We start from the raw sequence: 17886 nt of genomic DNA on the forward strand, positions 1-17886 counted from the left end.
AAAGGTATCCCTTTGTTTCAAACCCCAGGGAGCTTGGTGAGGGGCATTACCACGTTCCTCTTCAGTATAGCTTTTGTAGTAAATATCACCAAGGGTATCCTTTGCCCCAATAACTTGTGGGTTATAACCCCCAGCACCACCAGAGCTTGCGCCACTAGAAACATACCGACCCGGTCCCCTGGTAGAAGTTATCTTGGTGCGATTGAGAACCTCAGTATGCGCGGGGTGGGTAGGTATCGCAACCTCAAGCTCTTTCCTCCTCTCTTGATGAGGCTTTACAGGACCCTTGGTGATCTCAAACTCTGGATCATCGATAGGCTTTTCCATAGCCTTTTTTCTGCTTTGTCTCCTTCTCCACATCAGAGGCTTTCTTCCTCTTCGCCTCTTCAGCCCTCTTATCTTCCTCAGCTTTTCTCTTCTTCTCTTCCTCAACTTTCTTCCGACGCTCCTCAACTTTTCTCTGCGCCTCAGCAGCCTTCGCCTCATCCCTCTCAGCAACATTTTTGTCCTTAGCAGACTCAACCCCAACAGTCTGGGAAGATTTAATGGTAATCTTTGGCCTCTTCGGCTCTGGCTCGGTAAATGTAACCCCCTTCTCAGGGGTCTTCTTCTTGATCTCTGCAGAAACCAAGTAATTAAGCAAAGAAAATAACAAAAGGAAGAGAAGTCAAGAGCTTACCAGGAGAGAATTTATAGAGAGAACGCAAGTTGCTCGTTTTCCCAACCAAGGGAATCGCACCAACCATCGACGCGGAAGCCACACCAGTTGTGGTCTCGCTTCTAACTCTTTTTCTGCTGATCAACTGTTCAGCAGCATCCTCTTCTTCCTCCTCTTCTTCATGCGCGGCAATGGAAGGAGTAGCACCAGCATCAGGGTTACGAGAGTCCGCGCTACCGGAGCTTTTCGAACCACCTGCTCCAGTCTTCTTCTCAGCTGCGCGGGACAAGCCTTCAAGTGAATCACTAATTATCACATAATCTTTTAAGTCACTCTGTCGAAGGCGAAGAGTACCTTTACCAGCAGCAACAGTGGTTGCGCGACTACTACCAGCCCCCTTACTAGTCACCTCCGGATTCAAGTTGACTACCTTCTTCTTATTCAAAGGTTTTTTCTTCTTGTCTTCAGGGTCAATCCCCAGGTCGCGCAACACACCTGCAAAGATGTTAGACCACGGACTTAGCTCGCCGTTCGAAGACCCTACAGACTCCTCGCTGGAAAGATACACAACCTCTTTCCCAGCAGAAGTCACAGAGCGCAAAGGACGAGGTTTAGGTATTTGCGCACCTGCGGTTGCAGTAGGCGGCGAGGCAAATGCATCAGCAACCGGGTACATGAAATTGCCCCTAATCTGCTCATACCAGCTTTCCTCATCATCGCGAAGGGGGCGCACGCCCATAGATCCTCCAAAAGTAGCAAAGGCAGCTTGGTACAGTTGCGCCTCTACACATCAAAACGCATAAGTAAAATAAAGCATAAAGCATGGAACCAGGGAAAGTAGGAAAATCACTGACCTTGATCACCAATCTTTAAGACTGGCACCTCCTTGCTGTCAGGTGACCACTGGTCACTCATGCGCGCCGCAACCAATACATTGTCCCCAAATACCGGATTAGGGGTAGGAGTTAGTTGCTAATACCACTGTTCGTGTTTTGGGATCGGAAGATCCTCTTTCAACACCGGATCGCTCCAATCTCGGAAGGGCATGGCAATCGGCAGCACCTCTTCTCGAATAAAGAAAAATTTAGGTTTCCAATCATGGAAACTCTTCGGTGGGTTTAACAAGATCTTCCTTGCAGCACCACGGCTGGCAAACGAGAAGAAGCCCATCGTCCGTTGAAGCTGATAAAAGGCCCGGAACTTCTCAACAGATGGCTCGATGCCATGGGCTCGGCATAAGAACTCAAAATGACGAACCCTAACCATCCCAGGAGGGCTCATCTGGGAAATATGGAAGTTGTAGAAGTGCAAGTTGTTCCCCATAAAGTTCGTCGCCGGCAGCCGGAAGTTGCCTTGAAGAAAAAAATCTTCGAATAATGTGATGTAACCCGGCGGTGCGTCGGCGGCCGTCTGATTCTGGGCCGGATATCGTGCATCCCACTCCGGTGGAAACCGAAAACTCCTAACGATCTGCTCAAATAGACCTAAGTCCCACCGGAGAACCGGGACCGGCCCCTCCTCCACAGGAATATCCTCTTGATGTTCTTCAGCCATAGTAAATAAAGATTCAAGTGTCTTTAAAAACTTGAAGATATGAAGAAAGATCTTGAAGATCTGCTGAAAGGTTTGAAGATTCGAAGAAGATAAAAGAGAGGAAACGAGAGAAAGATAGCAATAGTAGAAGAGAAAAGTGATAACCTCTCACATCTCTTCGGATATATATACCCATCGCATTTAATGCGATGGGTAAACGTGCCGGGATCGCCGCGCACGTGACCAATCAGAAGATGCCACGTAACGCGTAAAATCAGGGGCGACGGTTACCACGCGCGCGTGGACATCGCTCTCCTGACACAAAGTGTAACCGTCACAGTCGGAATGATGACATCCGTGCCAGGAGTCAACTCAAGCGTCACAATCAGCGACTTTTCTCACCAACTTGTCAGAGTTCAAATTTCGAAGTTTTTCCCGCCATAAATTACAACGAACTTCATGCAAAAGCTACTAAGGCTGCGCAATACAGCAATGCCTTAACAACCCTTTCGCGCCTAGACAGAAAAGCAATAAACCGCCTGGACCCAAGCCTGGTAGTTGCGCCGTTGTAACCAGCAAAGGCTACACGCGCAACGACAACCAAAATCAAGGAAGCATTTTCTTAAACTTTTATTTTTTCTAAGTCCAGAGCTCCAACCACTTGCCTCGCGCATGGTGCAGCACTGGACTGGGGGACTTGAAGGGGTATGGTCCCAAAAAGCCGCGCAAACCTCCATCAAGGTTGCGCACGGGACCATACTCCTTGATCAATAAATTTACTACCACGAGCCTTGCGCGAGAAGCGCCATTCTCCTGCCCTAAGTCGCGCGAGGGCTCGTCCACAAGAAGCTCCGATATCACTACTTAGCAGGCTGAAGGAGCACCCAGCCACTCTAACCCCGCGCGGGGTAGTTAAATGCTCAGCAAGGATCACACAAGGAAGCAGCGCAAAGCTGCCCCAGGTGGTACACAAGGTACAAGTGGCAGTGGAAAAGAGCCAATGAACGTCCAGCAGGCTCTGTTCAATCGTGCGTCACGTTCGTCTGACGAAAAGGACTTAAGGTCGCCTACGTGGCACCAATCAAAGGACGGAGACATCTGTCCCACGATCTCCACTTGTCTGCTGATGGCAGAAGGACGACAGGGCCGACAACAATGACACGTGGCTCCAATCAAGGCGCGCCAGCGCCGAAGAGCTTCTGGAAGCCACTAAACGGTCGACACCAGTGAGACAAAGAGCATATCCATTATGCTGTCAATCACCGGCCCAAGGCCCATAAGCCCATATCCTCTTACACCTCTCCGGCTATAAATAGAGACCTCATTCCACAGGTTAAACATTCTATTCCCTCTATTCTCACTCTTAACACTTAATTAGCCTCCCAAAGCAGTCGCTTATTCTCACGCCGGAGCCCGGTTAAGAGGGAAACCCCCCCATTCCCCTCTTGACGAGTGACGGTGTTTTGTTTTGCAGGATTAAACATCAAGTCGGAGCTCAGATAATTCATTAGAAGATTAACCACTATGGTAGAAACATAAACCAAACTGATTAGTTGCCTAATTAGTTCCGTGTTTCTTCATTTGAAGGGGTATGGTCCCAAAAAGCCGCGCAAACCTCCATCAAGGTTGCGCACGGGACCATACTCCTTGATCAATAAATTTCCTGCCACGAGCCTTGCGCGAGAAGCGCCATTCTCCTGCACTAAGTCGCGCGAGGGCTCGTCCACAAGAAGCTCCGATATCAGTACTTAGCATGCTGAAGGAGCACCCAGCCACTCTAACCCCGCGCGGGGTAGTTAAATGCTCAGCAAGGATCACACAAGGAAGCAGCGCAAAGCTGCCCCAGGTGGTACACAAGGTACAAGTGGCAGTGGAAAAGAGCCAATGAACGTCCAGTAGGCTCTGTTCAATCGTGTGCCACGATCGTCTGACGAAAAGGACTTAAGGACGCCTACGTGGCACCAATCATAGGACGGAGACATTTGTCCCACGATCTCCACTTGTCTGCTGATAGCAGAAGGGCGACAGGGCCGACAACAATGACACGTGGCTCCAATCAAGGCGCGCCAGCGCCGAAGAGCTTCTGGAAGCCACTAAACGGTCGACACCAGTGAGACAAAGAGCATATCCATTATGCTGTCAATCACCGGCCCACGGCCCATAAGCCCATATCCTCTTACACCTCTCCGGCTATAAATAGAGACCTCATTCCACAGGTTAAACATTCTATTCCCTCTATTCTCACTCTTAACACTTAATTAGCCTCCCAAAGCAGTCGCTTATTCTCACGCCGGAGCCCGGTTAAGAGGGAAACCCCCACATTCCCCTCTTGACGAGTGACGGTGTTCTGTTTTGCAGGATTAAACATCAAGTCGGAGCTCAGATAATTCATTAGAGGATTAACCACTATGGTAGAAACATAAACCAAACTGATTAGTTGCCTAATTAGTTCCGTGTTTCTTCATTGGGTCAGAATACTAGAATAGTTTGCAATAGATGTGTTAATAATTGGATTGCAAATAAGACCAAGAACTGTGGTGGGACTGGGCTAGAGTTTGATTGGATCAAATTAGAATTTTGTAATGGCATTAGTAAAATCTACAGGGCCTATGTATATATATGGGATATATGTTTTTGAGAATAAGTGGGTTGAATATAAGCCCAAAATAATAGAAGGGATTAATCCATTTCATAATTGTGCTACTGCACTAGTAAGTGGGTTAAATCTAAGCCCAAAATAGTTGAAGGGACTAATCCATTTCATAAATGGGCTTGTATTAAGAACCAAGGGAGAGATTATTTCATGGTATTTGTATGTTCAATACAACAGATGTGATTTACTTGTGCAGTTGTGCTGCAATTTCTATCACCTATATCTAATTTTATAGAAAATACTGTGCATATTGGAGGGCCTGACATCTTCACTCGAGAGTAATTTAATTTGTTATTTTTGACAGGTCAGGTATCCAGTGGTTCTTACTCCAACTAAGAAGAAAATGGCAAGACAAGTTTGCATTGCATTTAAGCAATGGGTATGTTTGATTATACATACCTTTACACTTGTCACATGATTTTTTTTTTTCACTTATGTTGTCAAATATTATATATATTCTCAAACTCTGTTTCGTTGTGTTTGTATGTGTGATTCCTCTGTTACTTTCTAGTTCTTCCTGCTTGTGACATCAGTTTTTCAATTTTCACCTTCTAAATTATTATCTATTCCATTTGTTAGTTAAGAGATTAACATCAACAACTTGCCACCAAACGATACGTCCCTCTCTATGGAGAGTTGATGTGACTATGAGGTGAGAGAATGTACATGTTATTTCTATGATGGATTTGGTGAGCGTGGTGGCAAGTTTCATGGGCTGTTCATTCTCTTTATTATATGACTACATGTGTTGTTTCAATGCGACAAAATTTCATTTAGCGAAGCTTTAAAACATTTTAACTGTTTGACATGTTTAAAAGTAAAAAACAAGCATTCAAGTACCAATCACATATGCATAGCAACCAAAACTATGATAATGACCAAGGTCGGGATAAATAAATACGAGGGAGACGTAATACATAACATAGTCAAATAATCAAAGTGGATAACCAAAGAAGTTGAGTTTTAAAATGATAAAAGTTCCCTTACAGAATGTCAGTAAAGTCACAGTCAAACTTAGCTATGAAATATATAACAAATAACGAAACAACATCTAAACTACAACAAATAGCAGATTGATGGGGATCTTTTCCATATTTTGTTGTAAACTGTTTTCGAACGTCATAAACTTCAAATATATTAGAACATCACGGAGCTGCAAAAATAACACTCGTGACACCTTCCTTCATGTCAATGGGACAAGTTCTATAAAACTACAACAAAATATCATTCAGGATTAATCTAAATAACATGGGAAAACCTGTAAATACAAAACCAATCAATAGTTCATGTGAAATGTTTCAACACAATTTTGCACTGTCCAAAGGATTATGTTGAGCAATTGATGGCCTAGATATTTATGATTTGGCTTCATTGCTTCTCCGGAATAACCCACAGATGTATAGAATTCTAGAATCTTCCAGAAGTTGGCATGCTCATTGAGTAATAGAGATTCGTTTCCATATTTATCAAACTTCCCGGCGCTAGTTTGCTCATGGAAATGATAGTAAACGGCCATTTACCCCTCTTGTAGAGCCTTCACACACTCCTTATACAAGCTCCTCCCCGTGGTTGTGAAAATATTTCACAAAATGAAGACATGATGAGTGAGACATAAACACAAACATCTGGTGTGCAGAATATAAACCTAACAAAGTTGATAGAAGAGAAACCCGCATGGCCATCTTAGAAAGCAGCAAAATGGAAACCTTGAAGGTTGTTATTGGCGACTATAACAACATCGTCTTCAATCTCCAATTACTTTGCCAATTGGACCCAATCCACCCCTCTGGTTCTCCTTTTGGTATGATTTAACAAATTGATGGCCTGCTCCTGAAGACTCTAAAAGCTTTATTTTTTTGCTATCTTTTGTTCAGATAACTAGATTACATTGTGCATTCTGTGTTTAAATAACATGTAATCTTCGTATTTATGATGTTAACATGATAACTTAACATGCACACCATGTGTTTGATGAAATGCTTGAACGAAACCCACTTCAACTATATAGAAAATATCAATTGTATTGTTTTGAACCTGTTTCAAATCTCCAAAATGCCAACTAAGCAAACATGTAAAAGTAGGTTTAGATTCTTAGCTTTCTTTCTTAGTTGACTTTTAGTTTCACTTTTAGCATCTCGTATAACATATAACAGAAAATATATACCAGTCAAGGATTTGTATTTATTCAATTTTATACAGTCACATATGCTTCTTCTTCAGGTATGGGTTCTGTGTATTTGAACAGCAGCTACTTAGGACTTGTTTAGATCTATCTAATTGTTTATTAAAAAAATCTAGGCGAGGCTTGAATTATCATTTGCAGAATTTAACTGAAATACACATTGTTTTAAGAAGTTAATTGGTTCACATGTGGTAAGTTTCTGCACGCATACCACCTATTTGATAAAAATCCTGTGAGTTTTTTACTCCTTAAATTAGCATAGTTGGGTTAGAGAAAAAGATTATGGTTTCTGATGGAAAGAATGATTGGATTTAAAAAGTTTTCGGAATATATGACATGTGTGTAACGGGAACTTTGATTATGGTGGCTTTAAGGTGTTGTAAGGAAGATAAGGATGCAAGCCCACCATGAGACATATGCTGCTACATCTAAGAGAAGATGATTAATAAGATAATTTTTAAGTTATGATTTTATTAGCCAGACTTATCGATAAAAACTAAGGAATAATATTAGCGATCTACTTAATATCTGCTACAACAGCATCCCTTTGTCAACAACTTCATCATTGTCGAAATTTATGAGTTCGTTGCAATGCAAGAAATATTCATTGTTTCTTGTGATACTGTTATATTCTAAACGTTATTTGTTAATGCATTGCCATCGTTATGTCGGACAGAAACTGCAGTTAGGCAATTAAGCGAAATTAGGACTTACTAATGGATCAAGCTTATGGGTTGTGCAATGAATTAAAGACAATATGCTTTGACTCTTGGGTGTTAGGTTTTGCTTAATGGTTTGGTTATGGATGATCGAGTTTGGGGAACTATTCGTAATGATAACATAAGGTGTAAGATATGATCTATTTCGCTTAATGTTTCCTACTTCATTTTCATGAATATATGATTTGTTTTTTCCTTAGTCTCTTGCCTACACCAAATATGTCATTCAACTTCTAAACCTGTTTATGTAGATAGCTATTGCAATCTAGGAGACATGCTTATGTAGTGCAACCACTGGAGTATGAAAACCGAGTGGCTCACATGCTTGGCATAGTAAAACAATTTGATTCTGAATTTAGGAGACATGGCTTTTCAATGGGTGTAATTTTCATGAATCATCCATGTCACATGTATATTAAAAGATGTGATTTTTACAGTGTGTATGTTGATTTGAATTGAATAAACGACAGAACACCAAAGGGTTGAAGATTAGGATGTTTGAAATTAGTATATATAGGTTGAAATCATGGACGAAGCTTTTAAGGGGCAGGAGGGGGCGGCCGACTTGTAAATAATATATTTTATATTACTTCTCATATATACATGCTAAATTTTCAACGGGATGCTCTATAGTTGTTATAAAAACTTAAAACTCTATGTGTGGGAGCATCGAATTGAGCATATTTCCTAAAAATCCCTACATGTGCACATTTTTTTATGAGATTTACAAATTCTGTTTGTTTTTCAATATCTTTTGAAACTCACTTTTTAATGCTTTAAAACCAAATACACCCACTACATCAGTTGTATTATATCTTGGATTTTATAAATTCCTAAAAGTTATTCTTCTACTCCTTAAAACTACAAATTATCTCGAATTTTGGGTTATGTGGGATATTAGGATTCAGGATCGGAATGAAGATAAGAGGGATCTACCGGTATAGGCCAATCATATCTAGTGTTGGATGATGCAGGTGGCAGTTGGTGCCAATATTATTTGCAGTTGACTCATTTGCATTATGTTGGGTGCAGTGGCGGACCCAGAAATTATTTGATGGGGGTGCGGATGAGGTGTTCAACCATATTTTCAAGGGGTGCGGTCGGGTTTTTTGCCTAAAATATACACTAAATTTTTTTTCAAGGGGTGCGGCCGCCCACCCTGACCACTATGTAGGTCCGCCAATGGTTGGGTGTTCTTGGATGGGGGTTGTTTATTCTGAATCTGGTGTTATTGAACAAATTTTGGGTTAATGATGGCAATTGGGATAGTCTCGACAGCCTGCAACTCATTATTTTGTGTAGAAAATATGGCCAAATTTTAATAAAGGTCAAAGCTGGTCAAAGTAGCATAATGACTGTGATTGACCATGTTTTGTTGTTGATTAATAGGGCTGCAAATAATCTATTTCTGGAAAAAAAATCGAAGAAAGTCAAAGTCAGAATTTGGTCTTAGTCCTAATGGGCCAAATTTGTATACTATGCTGATGCTACATATTGTGACAATTATAGAAAGTCAAAAGCTTCTGATAGGTCAAAGTCTACAGCAGCTTGTGATAGTTGGCAGCTGCTGAGGATGTTGATATTCATAGGATGTCAAAGAATAAGGCAATCGATCCAACAAAAAAGGGGTGTTGTTCACTGTCAACTTTATAATGGGCCTTTACATTGGCAGGTAGAAAGGGTTCATTTGATAAACTGTCTGCCATCTATGATCTATCTATTCTCTGGGTGTTTCTACGAGTTATGATGGGAGTCGTTGTTGGTCAACCATTACTCGAAGGTCAAAATCAATGGCAGTTGGATCACAAGAAATGATGGTGATCTGTGTGACACGTGCCATGCTGGTAATCAAATACAAATAGATCACTGATCCGAGTCGCGTGTTTCTTTTGTAGTACTTTAATTAGTTTCAGTTCTATAATATGTTGAACAAAATATTATAATATTAAAGAAATACATATCTATCATTTTATATTAGCCTGAGTAGGTACTCTCGAAAAAACATTATTGGAAGCCCACTCATCATGATCATCACTTGGACTCAGGGAAGAAAAACAACAAAACGTAAGCATCACTAAAATATAAATATTTATGGATTGTGACCCGCGAAGACGGCTGTTATGAAGACTAATTTGTTCTACAAATGTAAGCATCAATGAATAATAAACTGTCTATGCGTTGATTATGACTTGTAATACTTTATTACTTGATTGTTTGTCCATGACTGACTTGTTTGTTTTGTTAATTTCAACACCAGTGGCATGGTGCACCATAGTTGACCAACTAGGAGCCAAAGTTACAGCTTTTGAACACAGGGTTAGTGTTAGTGTGCATATCAAAATTCGGGTTTGTGTTCTGCATATCACCAGAACAGAGATATCAAATAGAGATATCAAATGATTGTTAAGAGTCAGTGGCGAAGCTTGACCCGAATGACCGGGGGGGGGGGGGGGGGTCGAAAACGTATATACCCAAAACTTTTATAGAACCGGGGGGTGGAAAACGTATATACCCAAAAAATTATATACGAAAATTACATATATAACCCTACTGAGCGAAAAGTTCGGGGTCGGGTCCCCCCCCCCCTTCGCCCCTTATAAGAGTAAAACCATATGAGATCTGGAATGTGTAGAGCAAAAGGTTATGCAATCGAGAGGAGCAAAAGGTCTTGTTTGTGTTCGTTCGATTTGTTTGCAGCCCTAACCTCATGTGCCTGCTTCAATGGTTTCATGCATGACGCATATTATTGAACAAAAATAGTCATTAAAATTTTGAGGTAATATCTATCTTTGGCAACAACAGTTCTTTTCCCATTCTGAATTTGAATTCCCCGTTGGTTTCCCGCAAGCCTAGACTAAGAACTCAAGCGAGTAACCCAACATCCTTAGTAAAATTTTGCTTATGTTCGTGTGCATTGTCACATTAGATATTAGGACCTAACAACGTAAGTGTTTTCATTGGATGTCTTGTGTTGTTGGAATATCATTATCTCCGGCCAGCATAACACTTTTTAATAATTGCAAGTTACCATTTTATATTTAGCTAGGGTATCCATCTTGTGCTAATCAGCAACTTTATCAAATCGTATGTACGTTTATAATAATAGTAGTTGTTGAGAGTAGATTTACATTATAAAATAAGCAAGGCATCTTGTATTTGCTGTGCGATGTCTGCTGTATTTTCCAGAAGGTCGCAGAAGGGTCTTAGAACTGTGCGATGTCTGTGTTGTAGATTGGAGGCAGTAGGGTTAGCTCCAGGCCGTGATTTGGAGAGGGGTTAGATTAGGCTCTGATACCAAATCAAACGTAATATTTTTTGGGATGTCTGCTGTATTTTCCAGAAGGTCGCAAAAGGGTCTTAGAACTGTGCGATGTCTGTGTTGTAGATTGGAGGCAGTAGGGTTAGCTCCAGGCCGTGATTTGGAGAGGGGTTAGATTAGGCTCTGGTACCAAATCAAACGTAATATTTTTTGTATTCAATTATAATTGCTGATTACAATAGTTTATATAGATGACTAAATTACATTCTAATACCCTCTATTATAAACTACTTATATATCTAGACCACTAGTCTAATATCTTGTACTTGTTGGAATATAATATTATAGTAATCTTCGACTATGATAATTGCACGTTACCATTTTATATTTCTACATCATGTGTTCAGCTCCAATGTAAGAAGTCCTATCATTATAAGATATAACTTTGAATAATCTCTCTATTATAATAAATCAAAGCTTCAAAATCCCATGTGTCAACACCACAAGGCCCCTCCCTTCTCTCTCTACTACTTGTCAATCCCTCCCACCTTCTAATTCCATGTGTCAATTTGTGAGATTTTTGAATTTTTGTGTCAACTAGAAGTACGACCCGCCGCAATGCGGCGGGGATTCTTTAGTTATAACTAAGTCAATTTAGGACGTGCACTTTATGTTGAACCTGTCAAACGGGAAAAAAAGACGATGTAAAAACGTTCACCCACAATGCACGTTGCATCGTGTTAACTCGCAAAATTCAGAATGAAAAGTAAAAACGTTAAACCAAAGACGCACGTTGCGATGTGTTAAGTCACAAAATTTAGAACCAAGCATAAAGCGAAAAATTTGCGGAAAATAAAAACTATAAAGGACCAAAGTTGAAAGTAAAAAAAGTTGTGAGGATCGATTGCAAAAGATAAAAAGTTTTTTGTTAAAAGTAAAAAAAAACAAATAGTTTTAGGTTAAAAGTAATTTATGAAATACTTTTGGGTGAAAAGTAAAGAAATCGTTTTTTTTTAAAAAACCCCAAAGCCAAGGTTACAACAACCATATGCATAACCATTTTTTCTTTGAAAAACCTCCAAAGCCAAGATTACAACACATAAGTAAAGAAATTAAAAGTGGTTAAATCGCAAAAGATGAAAATTTTGAATTAGAAGTGAAAAATCAAACTAATCATAGGGGTTAAACTGTATAAGATGGAAACTTTTGAATTAGAAGTGAAAAATCAAATTAATCAAAAGGGTTAAATTACCAAAGATTAAAACTTTAAACTTAAATTGTCAAAAATTAAAACTTTAAGGTTAAAAGGGAAACAAAGATTAAAACTTTAAATTAAATTGTTGAAGATTAAAACCTTAATGTTAAAAAGGAAAATTTCATTTTTTTTTTTTTGAAAAACACCCTAAGCCTAAGTTACAACACATGATGCATAAACATGTTGCTTCTTTATATAATGTTTAATTTGCTGGATAGACTTTTTACTTGCCAACCTCTCTCACCTACTTTTGTGCGGCAGGTTCAAAATTTTGATTCAAATTTCAAATTCCAATTTCAAATCACGTGTCTCTCTCTCTCCGAAAACCTGGTTACTTCTCTCTTCCCCCTTCAGTCTCCTTCATTCTCCTTCAAATTGAGTTTCGGGCCGAGACGACTTTCGGCACGGCGCAAGTTTTGTATTGGAACGGGTCAGTTCAGGTCGAGTTTCGGGCAGACACGACTTTTTGCACGGGACGGGGTTTCGAATCGCAACGGGTTTTGGGCCAACACGAGTTTCCGCACGAGACGAGGTTCGGGTCGGGACGGGTTTCGTACCGTTTCGACGCGAACCGTTTTGACGCGTACCGTTTCAACCCGTACCATTTCGAATCGAACCGTTTCGACCCGTACCGTTTCGACACGAACCGTTTCGACGCGTACCGTTTCGACTTGTACCATTTTGATCCCGCTAAAAATCTACAAAATGCCAATTAAGCAACAATCATCAAGTGTTGTCAAATTGTAATTATTTGTACATGCTATATATTCTTGACAAAACTGTAAGGCATGCTAAATAGTGGATATTACTCGTGAATTATATATGCGTAAAAATGGGGCCGGTTATATGCACTGCGGTGTTCAAACTTCAGAAGTATATATAAAGTACACATCTAGTGACAATTGAAAACAGAGCTATGATATAGAATTCAAGTGACTTGAGTACTATGGGTCATTACAATGTCAAGATGGTTTTCACAATGTTTTGATAATTTGTGTGTTCATAAACCCTCCAGCTTATGCATTGCCGGCATATGTTCTTAAGCATGTATCGCAAGAGATTGATACTCAACTGGTTGAAGAGACTTTTCTTTCTGAAGTTTCACTATATCTGTTTCTTTAGAAATTTTGTTTTAGTTCCCTTGTAAGTATAGGAACAATCACTATGTAATGTAGCGACTGCTGTAATTAATTTACTGTGTTGTTGGGGATACAAATATAAAACCTCACTCAGTCATCGACACATTCTATGGTGTTTCGTTAGAACTTTATTAGGATGTGTTTGGTTCAAAAGAATTCAATGGAATTTAAAGTAATTGGGATCTGAATTTTACATCTTAAGGTGTTTGGTTCACAGAATTTGATGGAATTGAAATCTAAATTTCAATCTTCATGTGTTTGGTTGACAATGGAACTGAAATTGGAATTGAGCATGAAATCCTTCAAATTCCTTGAACTAAGGTAGCGTTCGTTTCATGGAATGGAATGGAATGGAATTAGAAAGTTTTTCTTTGTAAAATTGATCTTGGTTGGGGGAGGGAGGAATTTGAAATCCAATGAATTTCTTTAATCAATGAAATTTGTGACTATTTCAACATTCCATTCCATTCCTTCATTAGAGTGAAGGATTTCTAAGGAATGTTGAAATAGTCACAAATTTCATTGATTAAAGAAATTCATGGGATTTCAAATTCCTCCCTCCCCCAACCAAGATCAATTTTACAAAGAAAAACTTCCTAATTCCATTCCATTCCATTCCATTCCATTCCATGAAACGAACGCTACCTAAAGGAATTCAGAATTCTTCCTATATGTGAAGGAGTTAAAGTAAATTCGTTGGAATCTTCGACCGTTTCGACCCGAACGGTATCGACCCGCACCATTTCAACTTGTACCATTTTGATTCGAACCGTTTCGACCCGTACCGTTTCGAATCGAAACGTTTCGGCACCCGTTTCGACTTTTACCGTTTCGAAGTGAACGATTTCGACGCGAAACGTTTGGGTGCGAACCGTTTTGGCCCGTACCGTTTCGACCCAAACTGGGGGTTGTGGGTGCTGGGGTGATGGATTCCAATTCATTTGACAACCAAACACAACAAAAATGGAATTGAGATTCAACAATTTCCAATTCCTATTGGAATGTTTAAATTCCAAATCCAGTTCATTCAAATTCTAATTCCTATACGAATTTCAATTCCAATTCCAAAACATTCCGTGAACCAAACGCCCCCTTAGAGAGCTTGCTGGTAATCTTGATTTTCTTTGATAATAAAAAAAAATCCTCCCTTTTTGTAATATATATGTAAAAAAGAGTTGCATGGTGTTTTAGATCCTGGGGCTTTTAATGTAGCAGTGAACTAGGATACCTGATACTTTGTTCCAAACTGGAGTGGATGGCAAGTTAACAGTTTGATTTGATTTGGTAAAAAAAATACGTATACAATCGTCCTATTTCATCTTGTTTAACACTGGAAAAGTAATTCTTGTCTTCCTGCCTGATGAAACTGTCCTTATGGTGAGTAGAAATATATATCTTGTTATCAACATAAATATATATCTTTCATAAATATGTTTTGCTTATATCTTTCTGTCATTCGTGTTATATTTCTACTTAAATATTTAGTATGATCTTGTTTTAAACTTATGTGAGTGTTTGATTAATTATATGGTGGGAGCTGCATATAATATGTGTATAAGTTTTTTTTTCCTTGTATAGCATGTAGCAATTTGCCTCTTCTGATTATCAAGTTTCATATAAGCAAAATATATAAGTAGAAATATAACACGTATGACTGAAAGATAAAAGTTGTGGCAACTAATATTCTGCATACTAAAAGGTATGAATGTTAGTGAACTTACTTTGAACTGATATATATTGAGAAAAAAACATGTTGCGGATTCTACAATATACTTAACAGCCACTGTTTTATGCAAGTGCTATGTTTGACAAAAAATGGACAGATCCCGAAGCTGGCAGAAGTGACTGTACATAAAGAAATAGAGAAATCAAAAAATGCATTCAAACCGACCTGAGCAGCATATCTAAACGAAATAAGTTAAGTGTGTATCCACAACCATCCCAAAACATTGTTTTTTTTTTTGTTCCCAATTATGTTATAAGCACTAAGCACAGAATGAATTAATTTAAGAAACTGCATAACTACTGTTTCCCAATGACACATAGTCACATAGTGCTAGGAAACAATTGGGTGGAGGGCCAAAGTGAACAGCAGTTGGAATATAAAGTTTGCAATAGTCAATATCTGATGTATATGGCAGGAAATCTTAATAATGATATGGTCAATTCAGGTCATAAGCAAAAGTCAACTAAGAAATCAACTTTGGTTTATTATTTGATTGACAAAAGGGAAGGCGTTGTGTCACCTGACAGGTTGGCAATCTGGATTGCTTGTTTGGAAGGTGCAAATGATTACAAGTGGATCAAGTTTGGTATTTTTATGACATGGGTGTCACACTTCGGTCTATTTAATGTTATTTTTTGCAGGACACTTTGGTGAGTTAATAATTTTTTAACTGTCACAGTTACAAGTAGTTGTAGGCAACTACAACTGAAATGTTGTTTGCTTCTTGTAAGCCTATATAAGGCCTTTGGTTTTATTGAATGTTAAGAAGAAAATTGGTAGTAGAAATGTCTCTTCTTCTTTATCTAATTTTTGGAGCCTAACCCACTCAATGGATCTATTGGGAGATTAGCCATCTCGAATCGGCTTATAACATTTGTCAATAAAATTTGGTTAAGTAATTTTTTTGTCCGAAAACTACTGGGTGGAATGGTGGATACAGGAAGGTAGAGAAACATGTTTACATGTCAAAAACATGATTAAAGACAATAAGAGGAAAGGAAACTAAATTCAATCTAGTACTCTGTGTGCTAAGGATAATAAGGTTAGTTAATTCCATTGTACTGTTTTGCTGATACCCTGTTTTGATATTCTTGAAATACTGTATGACGATATACATATTTTTTTCTGTAGCAGACTGTGCACGAACCGGAGAAAGAGGGATCAGACGCAAAAAGAAGCAAATAAGATGAAGGATGGAATGGAAAAGGACAAGAAAAGGGGAATCAGAAACCTACCCAGGAAAAAGCAAATATACGAAAGGCTAAAGCCACCAAAGGACTAAAGTCATGTTAAGCACGAAGGGTCATCTACATGTCGCCGTCAGTGCCACCACAGCAGTAGCCATGCCGCCACTGTCACTAACCTCCGTAAAAACAAATATAGCACGGTAACCCACTTTGACCCAACCCGTTTTGACCCCATTCCATTTGACATGTTTTTTTAAATGCTGACGATTCAGAGACGAACCCAATTTGACACATTGCACAACTGAACCGAACCAAACCTAACCCGTCCTGACAGTTTGGACACATTACACAACCTGACCCAACCCACCATTTGCCAGTCATATTAATGACATTCTAAGACATGTAAAAATGAATTAGACCTTAATCACACCTTACACATATTCACATAACTGTTACGAGCTACCATACTGCACAAGACTGACCCGACCTGAGACCTAGAATGACGTGGAAATTGGAAACGAGAACCGGGCCCTTTTGTAACTTTGGTCAGGCAGCTGACTGATAAAGGACCGTGACCAATAAGGAGCTGCCAAACGATGTATTGAGCAACAGTAGTGAGAGCTGAATTATTAGAATTCTATTGAATTGAGTTTCTGCACGCATACCACCTGTTTGATGAAAATCCTGTGAGTTTTGATTCCACTTTAAATTAGCATTGCTGGGTAACTTTCAGTTTCTGTAACTTTCATGGAGGGATGTGGGTAAGAAGTATGTAATAACGTATTTTAAATGTGGCTTGGGCTCAAAATAAAACAGAATCGAATTTATCTTTGGTGGGCAAAGGGTCTATGGACAGCCCAACATTAAGCCCCATCTGTTACTTGACTGGCTCTACATGTTTTTAGGTCGGAAAACAAGGTGTGCGTAAACAGCCTACGTGCGTAAAATATTTTCTGAAATCTAACTAATGAGACGCTTCTTATCACCATTGTGAAATACGATTCTGTTTATTCATGTGTAATTTCTAATATTTAATTATTATATAATCATGCACACCACCTGTTTGATTAAATGCCTAGGTGAGTCATTGGTTCTCATTTGATGCCCGAGACTTCAAATGCTTTATTTTTTTAAGATTGTTTTATCTCTTGTTCAGATAACTAGGTTAGATTTTGTGCATTTTGTGTTTATACGACATGGGTTTTTTGATATTGACTATGTCAACGTGATAACCTCACAAACCCTGACAAAAACATATGGTCCCTAACTATGATTCATAGATGTCCCAAATATAAAACACGTCCAATATATGTTACAACCAAGCTCTTCTACTCACTTTATGACTACTTCACACTTCACAATTCTGATTAGTTGATAATGTTGATTAGTTAATTGCACTCCTATTCACTTTGATTGCAAAAGGGCTCATATATATATCAGGAGGAACTAAGTGATAAACTCAGCTCAATTCAGCTCGGCTTATGAACACCCCTAAATATATCTTCCGACCTCTAATAAAACATGTTTTAAGAATATTTCCTTATATTTACGTATGATCTCCAATAATGAAATAAT

At 39.1% G+C, this 17886-nt stretch overlaps 1 protein-coding gene and 2 long non-coding RNA genes across 3 annotated transcripts; 2 read left to right on the forward strand and 1 right to left on the reverse strand.

The window, feature by feature from the left end:
* Window positions 1-307: 307 nt before the first annotated feature.
* LOC110900658 (eukaryotic translation initiation factor 5B-like) lies at window positions 308-1573 on the reverse strand. Its single transcript, XM_022147538.1, has 4 exons — window positions 1513-1573; window positions 1286-1441; window positions 680-1153; window positions 308-618 (listed from the first exon to the last, which is right to left on the reverse strand). The coding sequence occupies exons 1-4, from the start codon at window positions 1571-1573 to the stop codon at window positions 308-310; spliced, it is 1002 nt and encodes a 333-aa protein (XP_022003230.1).
* Window positions 1574-5942: 4369 nt separating this feature from the next.
* On the forward strand, window positions 5943-9719 carry LOC110897635. Its single transcript, XR_002568824.2, has 2 exons — window positions 5943-6645; window positions 9135-9719. It is a non-coding gene; the product is annotated as an uncharacterized LOC110897635 (long non-coding RNA).
* Window positions 9720-15845: 6126 nt separating this feature from the next.
* LOC110897636 lies at window positions 15846-17383 on the forward strand. The gene is made up of 2 exons (XR_002568826.2): window positions 15846-16166; window positions 16259-17383. It is a non-coding gene; the product is annotated as an uncharacterized LOC110897636 (long non-coding RNA).
* The last annotated feature ends 503 nt before the right edge of the window (window positions 17384-17886 follow it).

This window comes from Helianthus annuus, unplaced genomic scaffold (assembly GCF_002127325.2).
Source record: "Helianthus annuus cultivar XRQ/B unplaced genomic scaffold, HanXRQr2.0-SUNRISE HanXRQChr00c001, whole genome shotgun sequence".
Lineage (NCBI taxonomy): Eukaryota > Viridiplantae > Streptophyta > Magnoliopsida > Asterales > Asteraceae > Helianthus > Helianthus annuus.

Coding starts and splice junctions, on each gene's coding strand:
- LOC110900658 (XM_022147538.1), bottom strand. CDS start 1,573: ATGAGTGACCAGTGGTCACCTGACAGCAAGGAGGTGCCAGTCTTAAAG. Junction 1,442..1,512: donor CTTAAAGATTGGTGATCAAG/GTCAGTGATTTT, acceptor TTTGATGTGTAG/AGGCGCAACTGTACCAAGCT. Junction 1,154..1,285: donor GCCGCCTACTGCAACCGCAG/GTGCGCAAATAC, acceptor ACATCTTTGCAG/GTGTGTTGCGCGACCTGGGG.